Source organism: Octopus bimaculoides, chromosome 9, assembly GCF_001194135.2.
Source record: "Octopus bimaculoides isolate UCB-OBI-ISO-001 chromosome 9, ASM119413v2, whole genome shotgun sequence".
Taxonomy (NCBI): Eukaryota; Metazoa; Mollusca; class Cephalopoda; order Octopoda; family Octopodidae; genus Octopus; species Octopus bimaculoides.
This window is the reverse complement of record NC_068989.1, coordinates 38,816,459-38,828,962: the sequence shown is the minus strand read 5'-3', so window position 1 is coordinate 38,828,962 and position 12,504 is coordinate 38,816,459. Positions and strand designations below refer to the sequence as shown.

General features: G+C 32.2%; 1 protein-coding gene across 1 annotated transcript in view; it reads right to left on the bottom strand.

Moving 5' to 3' along the window:
* LOC106869101 (endoplasmic reticulum aminopeptidase 1) overlaps positions 1-12,504 on the bottom strand; it is a 1,169,084-nt gene that overhangs the window by 570,856 nt on the left and 585,724 nt on the right. The window contains exon 5 of the mRNA XM_052970645.1: positions 1,361-1,481. Coding sequence (XP_052826605.1) covers positions 1,361-1,481 — 121 coding nt within the window. The remainder of the gene's footprint in view (positions 1-1,360; positions 1,482-12,504) is intronic.

Genomic DNA, 12,504 nt, shown 5'->3' with positions numbered 1-12,504 from the left:
AAAGAGAGAGAGTGAGAGAGAGAAAGAGAGAGAGTGAGAGAGAGTGAGAGAGAGAAAGAGAGAGTGAGAGAGAGAGAAACAGAAACAGATAGAGAGTGAGAAAGAAAGAGAGACAAAAACAGAGAGAGGGTGAGTGAATGAATTTGAATGTCAGCTACCTTAGTATAGTGTTTAATTTTGTAGGTTTTTGGCTGTTTGTATTGTAGGCTCTTTGTATTTGACAGCTATGACCATCTACATCAGCTAATAGTGAATAGAGCTGGACATGACATGACTGCATTTTGTTCAACCAGTTACTCAGTTCTTACAGCATTTTTTTCTCTTAGAGTGAAGTTAGCTTATTTAAAGCGTGATTGACTTCCAGTCAACAACTTTGATTTGCTATCTTAATGGTGGCATCAGTATTTAGTTGTAAGCATTCAGCTAGATTTTGTTCATGAAAATTTTTCTAATTGGACAAAAAACACCCAGTCCAGGTTCAACTTGAGACCAAAATTTGTTACAAGTTGTTGAAAAAGATTACATTGTCATGTTTTAGTTCCCAAAGATTCTGTGATAGATGCATTATATATCTAGCATAAAGTATTTAGATTCCATTTGGATGATGTCATGAGAAATGGTATGAAGTGAACAGTAGTATCATTTTGATAGGAATGTGTTTTGTTGTAGATAATTTATTTATAGATAAAATAGTGGAGGAGACATTGTTGAACATTGGAGGACAGCAGAGTTCAGAGAATGTAGATCAAAGAGTACAACAAAGTTCAAAGAGTGTGAGGTTCTTCAGTAGATACTGTAACAGTTTAATAAATTTAAGTGACTCTATTTTCTTTAAATTGTTGCATCAGTATTAGAAATCTTTGCTTTTATATATAGTAATAAATGAGTATTTTTTGTTCCAGAGAATGGAAAGATTTAAACAGTCAGCACAACAATATGAAAGTATTTGAATCACTTGCAGAAGTGAGGCAGAACAATACAGGAAGCATTTAAGAACACTATAATACAATATATTGCAGGGCTTGAGCTTCTATATTTTAAATAATTACATGATTCTATACTACTGTTAACAACAGCAACATGCAAGTGAAGTATTTTTGAATATTACAATAACTATTTCTAGTGAAGACACTAGTTCACACATTTTGAGAATAACAATTGATTGCTGCTTCCAGTATTTCACTGGTTCTAAATTTATCAAAACAGGAATACTAGAAAGCAAACTCCAGATAGGCAGAGTTTCAACTTAGAATGTAAAAGAGTGCAAGTATTTTGTCCAATGCCCCTCTAGTGATTCTTCCAACCCACTGCCTTCATGAAAACAACAGCAATAAAAATATTTTTAATACTGTCTACTTACCAAGTTTTGGTAAAGGGTAAGGTATCTCAAAGTATTCCTCATAGAAATCCAAAATTTTTATTGAACTCTCAAGTGCTAAATCAGTCATGTTGATATTCTGAGGTGGAGTAAAAATGTGGATCTAGCAGAAATAAAAGAAAAATGAATTCATTATAAAATAAGAAGCAGTCAATAGAATCAAATTAAAATAATTATTAGTGAACTACTTAATTCTGACTCCTTATTGAAACTGTTTCACTTCTCTCAGACTATTAGTTACCTTTGTGACAAATAGGATTGTCAAAATTTTCCTCGTTTCTCACCCCAGAAAAATCTGTCTTAAACCAAAAGAACACACTTATTCCAATAAATTATATAAAGACTTAGTAAGATTTCAAGTTGTGTCATAATGCACAAGATATATACAAAATATGCATTCATTTTATGTTTGCTGTAATATAGTAACTGATCAATCTAATGATACAAGGGAGATTTTAAGTATATATTTCTTCTCTCATGACTTACACAGCAGCTTTAATTAGCAAAGAAAATTGTGATATATTTGATTAAACATATTTGTAATAATCATTTCTGTCAAAGCATGAAAACAAAATTGGCTTTGGCAAAGACTGAACTCAGAAATTAGAGCATGAAATATACATACAGCAAATTAGCTCATTCTTTTTGTCTGCTATTTGCATTATTTCTGCAGCATTAGCTTAAATGGAAATGTTAAATTTTGAATTCATGTTTAAGAATGAACAATGTTCCACTGATTTCTCAGTGATCATCGTCACACTTATAAAGAGCTGTAAGTACAGCAACTGTGTACTACTTCAATAGCAACAGTATTCTGAAAGAAAGGAATGGGGAAAAAAGACATGCATTCATAATCAAATCACTGAGAACATAAATGAAAAGAAATCAGAGGAAACATTAATACAATTCATACACACACATGCATACACATTTATGTAGATGAGGTTCATTGAGTTAAAAATGTAACAAGTGAACAAAATAGAGATATACACCTGAATGCAATAGAAACTTATCTATCCTTAATATTAATTGTGACAAAAACAACAATAAAAATAAAAGCTTTAAACTAATTACCAAAAACCTAAATTTCTAAAGCTCACAGCAGGTTAAATGAGCTGAAGTTTTATGCCTATACATGAAAGGAATTTTATAGACAGTAAAAAATTTATTGATTTCTTACATAGGCAACATCACGAGTGTTTTAAAGCCATTTTTTTTCTTTTTTTGCTAAAGCAGAGGTTAGTTTTGCAGTTTTTCCATTTTGCCTTACCCTCTACATTCTTGCCTCATGAACTCTGTTGCCCTTATTTCCTCCTTCTCAGCCATGTCTTGGTTTTCTTCTTCTACTCCCTTCCACATTCATTTCTACCACTTCTCTCATTCAGTCACTTTCTTTTCCCCTCAGCACATGATCCAACCATTTCATCCCAATTCTCATTACAACATCCATCATTGGCTCTCTTCCCATCAACCTCTAAAATTCATTGTCTTTCTTTCTCCCTCAGTCATACTCTGTTCATTCACCAGACCATTCTTACTTTTACTCTTTCTAACATTCTCTACTGCTTCATGTTCATTAGCCATGCCTCACTCTCAGAAATCAAAGCACTTCTCACACACACATCATGCATCTTTCTTTTCAGTTTTCTCTTTCCCTGTTATCAAACTACTCAGTTTCCAGAAATTTTTCGTGCTCAGCTCATTCTAGCTATTACTGTCAAATCTGATTCATCTTTTCCATTCTTGTTCAGGTAAATTTTGGAGAGAGGTATAGTTGATTATACGGACCCCTCTAACTGACTGGTATTTTATTTTATCAACCCCAGAAGGATAAAAATCAAAGTTGACCTCTATGGAATTTTCGAGAGGTGAAAAATTACAACTAAATACTACAAGGTGTGTAGCAAGATGCAGTAATGATTCTGCCAATTCACCCAGAGTATTAGTTTCAAATTTTGGCACAAGGCCAGTAATTTTGGGGGAGTAGTAGGTCAATTAGATCGACCCCAGTGTTCAACTGGTACTTGTTTTATCTATCCCAAAAAGACAAAAGACAAAGTCGACTTCTGTAGAGTCTGACCTCGGTAAGTATAGACGAATGAAATGCCACTAAGTATTTTTTGCCTGGTACAGTAATATTTCAGCCAGCTCACAACCTTAATTAATCCACCCAAAATATTGAGAACACTTTAGAGAAGGCAAGTAAAACAATTAAAGAATGGGAACAGATAAAACTACTTATTGGTGGTGCTAGTTTTAACATATTACTTCCTAAGAATGAAAAGACAATGGCTGTTTTTGTTGTTTATTCTCATGACTGACTGCTTCAAATGAGCAGTGTACTCAGAGCGAGCAAACTTCTTAAGGCATACACTGCAATCACAATCATCATATCTCATTTTCAAAAATTGTGTGGATTATAGTATCCAATGTGTTCTTCCTACTTAGAGTAAATATGATATGAGGGAGGTTCAGCTGCTGTTTCTAGTAGCATCTGCTAGTTCTGACAATGGATAATGGATTGGGTATAATCTACAACTGCATGGATTTAAGAAAGGTTTTAGATTGAAGACTAAAAAAGAATTATAACAAAAAATAAGATTGTCCCTGAACAAATGAAAGCAAGATAATTGAGAAGAACAAAGTAACTGGATAAAGAAAGAGACAAGAAAAATTATGTTGTCTGTATCAATTGCATCATACTGAAAACTTTTAGCAATGCTTTCTTTAAAAAATGTCTTTTCTTTTTACTTTATAAAAAATTACTACTCTGACAAAAATATATAACAAAATAAATTAAAATATATATAAAATAAAACATCATCACTGTATTACTGAATTAAATTATATTCTTGATACTTTAAGAGTGAGTATCTGTTAAATTTAACAATAATTTATTGACAGTTTATCAATTGCGATATACATGATTAGTATCTGAGTGCAGTAGAAATTCTTCTTCATGGTTTGCTTCTCTCCTATTGTAGCATTTCAGATTAGAAGTCAAGCCTTGTGGTTAATTGTAGCTTCTAATTGATGTCAACAACCAAAGTGACAGCAGTATCAGACACTAACATACACTGACATTCATATGTACAAACAAATCAAGTTAGAAAGGAGAATTTTTTAAAATGGAAAGATAGGCTGGAAGAGAGTAAGAGGGAAAAGATAGCTAGACAGAGTGAAAAGAAAAAAGGGGAGGAGACTATGAGAAATAAAAACGTATGTGAGGAGATACAGAAATGAAATTCCAAAACAGAGAAAATGAGAGAGAAGGAGGCAGAGGAGTTGGCAAATGTGAGGAGAAAGTATGAGAGCAGAAAAATAGAGTGGGAGGCAGGTGAATAGAATGAAATTAGGAGGATAGAGAAAGAAAGAGAGAAAGGTTGAGAAGAAAAAATAAGAAAAAGTGAGAGAGGGAAGAGAGAGAGGTGAAGTGAGAAAAGTGAAAATGGAAGAAGTGACTGAGTAAGAAAGAAGAGAATAGAAAGATGTGATAGAAATAGATAGAAAGAGAGGGAGAGAGAAAATAAAATAAAAGAAGGGTAAAACCACTTCTCTAAAAACGATATAAACAAAAATAAAAAGTACACAAGAAAAAAATGAACACAAAATAAGAACAAGAGAAAAAACAACATATCTATATCAATTAGAAAAATGTAAAATGGAAATTTGGAATAAATACATGCATAGATTTATTTAGTTGTTTTTGATTGTGCTTGTTTGATATGAAAAATCAAAGGTGACTTTAATCAAGTGTATTTTAGTTTGTTATCTCTATAATGTTTTATGTATTTTATATTTGTTTTGCTTTTTTAATACCTCATCCACCCCTACCCCATACTATTTAGTCTTATCTGTACCAGCCTCTCTTTCCTCTCATTGATTTACAAAAAATATAAATATAAATAAAATGAAATGCAACAATATTAATAATAATAATAATAATAAAAATAATCATGCATAAATGTTTCCAAATCCATTACGTCCCATTTAAATATGTATTTTATCGGTATTATTAAATTTGTTGATTGAAGACTTGAAAGGGAAAAAAATTTAAAAAATTAGATGAAAAATGAAAAATTAAATATAAAAAATTTTTTTTAAATATTGTAGTAATAACAATAGTCACATTATTATAACTATTATCACTATTATCATCATAATCATCATCATTATTAACATTGGTTGTGGTGGAGATATTACTAAGAAATAAATGACTGAAACATGTTCAGATATTAAAATGTATTTAAATAGTTGGTTATGGAACTTTGTGGACATATTTCAGATGGCCATTTATAAACAATAAATAAATAAATAAATTTGCAAAATTGCACAGAAACAAAAGAAATGAGGTTGGTGATAGAGAATGAGACAAAAGGTTACACACACACATCCATACAAAGAAATAGACACCACACATATACATATGCACACTTGTAACTGATACGAACAACAGCCAGCCTCTCACCATTGCTAGACTTGCTCCACCCATCAACAACAACTATAACAACATTTGGCCAATTTTCCCCCACCCATGTCTTTTCTCCCCTATAATTTGAATATTTGGTATTTTCAATAATAATAAATAGTCTTAAAGATTATATATTACTGTTTGCTGCTTTCTTCTGCTGATATTGAAGAATATTTGATTCTAATTGATACAATTTCATGAAAAAAAGGTCAGACACCAAAGATTGTGGGTTCAATCTATGCAAGGTTCTATTTTTGTGTATTTGACATTTTTTCATGAATCTATTGATCTAATCACATTTATCATCTGTTATTATAGTTGTTGTCACTGTTATATTTTTTCTTTATGAACTTTAGTTTTGTTTCCTTACCCAACTCTTTCTTCACATATCAACACTGTTACTCTGGTGCCATAATGCTTACATAAAGCTTTATGAAAATCTCACAATTTATTATTAGTCCTCTGTTCAAATCATGATTCAGTCTTTTGTATATTGTTCTGTGCTTTCAGAAAGAAACCTCATTCATTATAACCACCCCAAAGAAATTTCTACATAGTCGGTAGGCCTCCTTGAAATAGCAGCCAAATTTTCTTTAAATCACACCTGTCTTAAAAATGGGAAGTACAAATAAGATAAGCAGTCCAAGATTAACTATGACTGAAAAATAGAAAGAAAACACTGGGATATATGTCCTAGATATAGTATGACAGCAAAATAGCAAGTCCACATTGGATAATGTAGCCCATCATACCACTCTCTCTTTTACTCTTTTACTTGTTTCAGTCATTTGACTGTGACCATGCTGGAGTACTGCCTTTAGTCGAGCAAATCGACCCCAGGACTTATTCTTTGGAAACCTAGTACGTATTCTATCAGTCTCTTTTGCCGAACCACTAAGTTACATGCATGTAAACACACCAGTATCGGTTGTCAAGCGATGTTGGGGGGACAAACACAGACACACAAACATATACACATACATATATATATATATATATATATATATATATATATATATATATATATATATATATATATATATATATATACGACGGGCTTCTTTCAGTTTTCCGTCTACCAAATCCACTCATAAGGCTTTGGTCGGCCCGAAACTATAGTACAAGACACTTGCCCAAGGTGCCACGCATTGGAAATGAACCCAGAACCATGTGGTTGGTAAGCAAGCTACTTACCACACAGCCACTCCTGCGCCACTGAAGAAAAAAAGCTGGAAGTTCTTGTTTGGATATCTTTGATCAATAGCCCATGAAAAGTCTGGTCTGAGTGGCTTTAATTCAGTTCAATTCAAAGATAAATAAAATAAAAACAAATGTTTTTTTACATACTGTCTAAGTACAATATTTGAGAAAATCACACATGAGAAGGCTAACAGAATAGTGGTGCTGTCTAGCAACAAAAGGCTGATAGTTCATATACCATCACTGCAGCCAAGGCCACTTGAAGATACAAGTAATCTGAGCAGTCATTTCAAAAGCCACACACTTGTGGGCACAATGACATATGTTTAGGATGTTTCCAAGAAATACTAAGGGGAAAATAATTTTATTCTACATTTAGTAAATATTAACAAACAACTTTATTATTTTTATATTTGTAGTATTTACTCTTTGTCTCCACCACCACCACCATGAAAAGAAGTTTAGATTATACATGTTAAGGCCCTAAAATTGAACTTGTCCTGGGTACCAGTAGCCCTACGGCTGGCCCTGCTTGCAGCAAACTCTTTTGAATTGACTGTAGGCTAAAAGTATCACAGTTTAACACTATCACTTGGCTCATGTGTGTCAGTTCTTTAGTCTGTGGATAACTTTTTCTCCTCCTTAGTTTTGGAGAAGACAAAAAAATATTGTAGATACTCAATGTCCTCTGACCTGAAATTTTTTAGTGGGTGGGATTAGTCAATTACATGAGACTCCAGTATGCAACAAATACTTATTTTAATGATCCTGAAAGGATGAAAGGCAAATTCAACCTTGGTGACATTTCAGCTCAGAACATAAAGCCAGAAGAAATGTTGCAAAGCATTTTGCCCAGAATGGTAATGATTCTGCTAGCTCGCTGCTTTAAATAATAATAATAATAATAATAATTTGAGAAAATCACACATGAGAAGGCTAACAGAAGAAGAAGAAGAAGAAGAAGAAGAAGAAGAAGAAGAAGAAGAAGAAGGATTTAAAATTTGCCACAAGGTCAATAATTTTTAGGAGAGGGGTTTGGTTGATTACACTGACCCCAATACTTGAAGAGACTTTATATTATTGATCCTGAAATGATGAAAGGCCAAGTTGGCCTTGGCGGGATTTGAGCTCAGAACATAAAGAGCCAATAATGATGATGATTATAATCCTTTCTGGTTTTGGCATAACACCAGCAATTTTAAGGGAGGAGGTTTGTCCTTTACATTAATCCTAGTATTTGATTAATATTTATTTTATTGATTCTGAAAGGTTGAAAGGCAAAATTGACCTCAGTGGGATTTGAGCTCAGTAAGTAAAAAGCTGAAAGAGATGTTACAAAGCATTTTGACCAAAAATAATATTTGCTACTATAGGCACAAGGCCTAGAATTTGTGCTCAACTGGAACTTATTTTATCAAACCCAAAAGGATAAAAGGCAAAGTCAACCTTGGCAGAATTTGAACTCAGAATTTAAATGACAGATGAAATGATACTAAGCATGTTGTCTGATGTGCTAACAATTCTGCCAACTAATTCTTTCTGCTATAGGCACAATACCTGAAATTCTGGAAGAGGTGGATAGCCAATTACATCAATCCAAGTGCTCAACTGATACTTTTCTATAAATAACCAGTAAGTGCCAAGAGAATTTGTTTATATAAGTGCTAACTTGCAGGCACATTCACACATTCAGTGATGCACGAATTTTTAACCCACCACCTCTCTAATGTTTTTGCATTGAGTTTCTACTTTAAAAAAAATTTATCAGATTTTTGTCATTTGAACATCACAAGTTCAAAATCTGCAAACAAAAAAAAATTTGCTTCCTTTTTTAAAAAAACAGAAAAAGTTCTTTGTTTTGTTGTTTTTTAAAGAACCATAAAAAAATCAATAATATGGAATCTTAATCCAATAGTTTTTATAAGTGTATTTATATATTAATTACATGGATAAAGAACACAAATATTTGATAATAGCTGTATTAGTTTCCAAAATAATGATTTCTTTTGAAAGTAATGTGAATTCAATAATGAAAACATTAGTATTGTACTGTTTCACTCTCAGAAAATTTTTAATGTTTTTGTGTCAATTTATTAAAGATGAAAATGTATTGTTCACTGAAAACAAAATATATATTGATACACTTCAATTTCAAACAAAGTATATTCATATTTTTTACAAAATGTAATTTTTATATTTGTAAACGCATAGATTTAAGAAATGGATGGAAACCAGTTGTAAATCCTTTAACCCTTCTCAATCTCTGATGAATTTAAAAACTATAAAAAGATAAAAATATATATTTTTTTTTTGCTGATTCTGGGTTATGTTAAAAACCTAAATATCTGAAGAACAGGTTTTGCAAAAAGGCATTAAAAAAAAACAAAAAAAACTAGAAGATGGGCGTTTAAGAATATTTCTTTGCTTTCTTATGGGTTCTCAGCTTTCTGCTGAGTTCTCAACTGCTGATGATGTCATAAGGATGCTGCTATAACATACAATGTGTGTTGAGCAATTTTAGATCTGAGAAAGCCAATCCTTCTCCAGATTTGACCACAGCTTATTTCTTCTGGGATGAGAGGTAATTAAAAGAAAGAGAGAGAGCAAAAAAAGGAAAAGAGCAACAAAAAATGTTGAGAAACAACTCAAGTACAAGAAGGGTACTTTATTTATTGTTCTTCTCTCTTATAAAAAAAAGAAAAGGATGAACAAAGTTCACATTGATGACATTTGAACTAAGAAGACTGAGTTGATACAAATACTACAAATAAATCCAGCTGATGTTCTAATTACTCTGCAAATATACTACTATAGCTAAAAATCCCATGCTTAAACAAATTAGTACAAACTCATGACCCATAATATAAGTGCATAAGGAATTTCACAGGAGCCCTTCCTTATGTGTCAGAAAATGTGATGAAATTTTTCATTGTATTTTTCCTCATTGCACTTGGTAACTGATATAATCCTATTTAGGTGGATTGTACCTTTCCTTCTTTCAATTTAGGTCCAATAAATTTTATGACAAAAGTGTAAAGAAAACAAATTTCATACAGAATGTCATATGAAATCATCATATTATCTTTGTTGATGATGATATTTTGTCCTAACCTAGCTTTGATATTTTTGATCTATGATAAAAATAAAATAGTCCAGCCATGACTAGCCTGTATTATTTTTACGTTTTGGTTATCTAGGACCACACTACCCTATGAACTCGTTTGAATTTTATTTGAGATGGTAGAGTATATTTCAAGGGAGTACCAGCTGTTATATCTAGCATGACAAATGACCATTAAGAGGACTCCCACTTTAGCATTTTATTGTTTTTTACTACTACTAGTACTACTACTACAATTACTACTACTACTACTACTACTACTACTACTACTACTACTACTACTACTAATAATAATAATAATAATAATAATAATAATAATAATAATAATGATAATAATGGTTTCAAATTTTGCCACAAGGGCAGCAATTCGGTGGGAGGGGATGAGTCAATTACATCGACCCCCAGTGTTTAACTGATATTTATTTTATCAACCCCAAAAAGATGAAAGGTAAAGTTGACCGCAGCAGGATTTGAACTCAGAATATACCAACGGGTGAAATACTGCTAAGCATTTTGTCCAGTGCACTAACGATTTTGCCAGCTCACTGCCTTGAAAATAATAATAATAATAATACTTTCTACTATAGGCATAAGGCCTGAAGTTTGGGAGGAGGAGACCTAGTCAATTACATCGAGCTCAGTGCTAAAATGTTACTTATTTTATTGACCCTTAAGGGATAAAAGGCCAAGTCAACCTTGGTAGTACTTGAACTCAGAACATAAAGCCAGAAGAGCTACTGTTAATCATTTTGTCTGGATCAGTAATGATTTTACCAGCTCACCACCTTAATAATAATAATGATGATGATGATTTCAAATTTTGGTAAAAAAACTCAGCAAGTTCAGGAGTGGAGTTTGTTGATTACATCAACTCCAGTGCTCAACTAGTACTTATTTTATCAATCGCAAAATATTGAATGCAAAGTCAACCTGAAAAGGTAAGGATGGATGAAATGCCACCAATAATTTTACTCAGTATGCTAATGATTCCACCAGCTTGCCACCTTAATAATAATAATGATGATGATTCAAATTTTGGTACAAGTTCATCAATTTTGTGGAGGGATCAAGTGATTACATTGACACTAGTGTTCAGTTGGTAGTTATTTCATCAACCCGGAAAGGGTGAATTTGAACTCAGAATGTAAAAATTGATGAAATGCTGCTATGCCCGGAATGTTAATGATTCTGTCAGCTCACTACCATAATAATGTGGGCATGGCATAGATCAATTATAAGAAAGGGTAGAACATGCCTCTCCTCTTTTCCTGGATTTTAGAAAGTCTAGTGTTGGTACAGGTGTTTGATAACAAATCAAATTTTATTAGGAGATCAATGAAAAACTGGAATACAAAGTTAACTTCATGTGGAAAATTTTCAGTGAGGGTTAACAAGGTCGTGCACTGTTTATCTTGATATGAGATCACCATCTCATGCACATATGGTTGTGATGCATGTGCCTGGTGCACCCTTATCAGATGGGTAGTCATGATGGGTATACTCGGCTTTGTATGTTTTACTCCAGTGTCACTTTAATGGCATGCACTGTTCTCTCATTCAATAATAATGATGATAAAAATAATAATAATAATAATAATAATAATAATAATAATAAATGTTTCTGATTTAGCACAAGGCTCGAAATTATGAGGGATGGATTAGTCAAAACCATTGACCACTGCTGCTCAGTACTTGACAGTTATTTACTGAGCCCAGCAGTGTTGACCATGGCAGAATTTAGACTCAGATAGTAAAGAGTCAGAACAAATTCTTTACATTCTGAATTCAAATCCCACTATAACAATAACAACACTACTGTTAATAATAACATTGTCGGCTGTAAGATGCTGTGCTATATTTATGGAAAGAAAACAATTCTATTTCTCCAAATTTCATGAACGTCTCATCTTATAATATGTAGCTGTATGTTGTTATGTATAGTAGGTAGATACACATAGTTATATATGTAATATGTAAGTATATTTATTTATGTATAGATACACTTGCTAGCATGTAGTTATATGTTATAATGTAAATTATATATAGTGATACATAACTACATGTAGTTATATATAATTATATATAGTTTCCTATATTTATACAAGTATATAGTTATACATAGTTGTAAATATATAGTTATATTTAGATATATGCAGCTCTATAGATATTTATATGTAGCCAAATGCAGTCATTTGCACTGTTATAAGGTGTGTGTGTGTGTGTGTGTGTGTGTGTGTGTGTCTCCTGGGTTTGAAAAATTATTTTTGTCAAGTGTGAAACTGTGAAAATTCTAGTAAGGGAAATAAGGAAGAAATAATATAAGGGAAGGTTTTG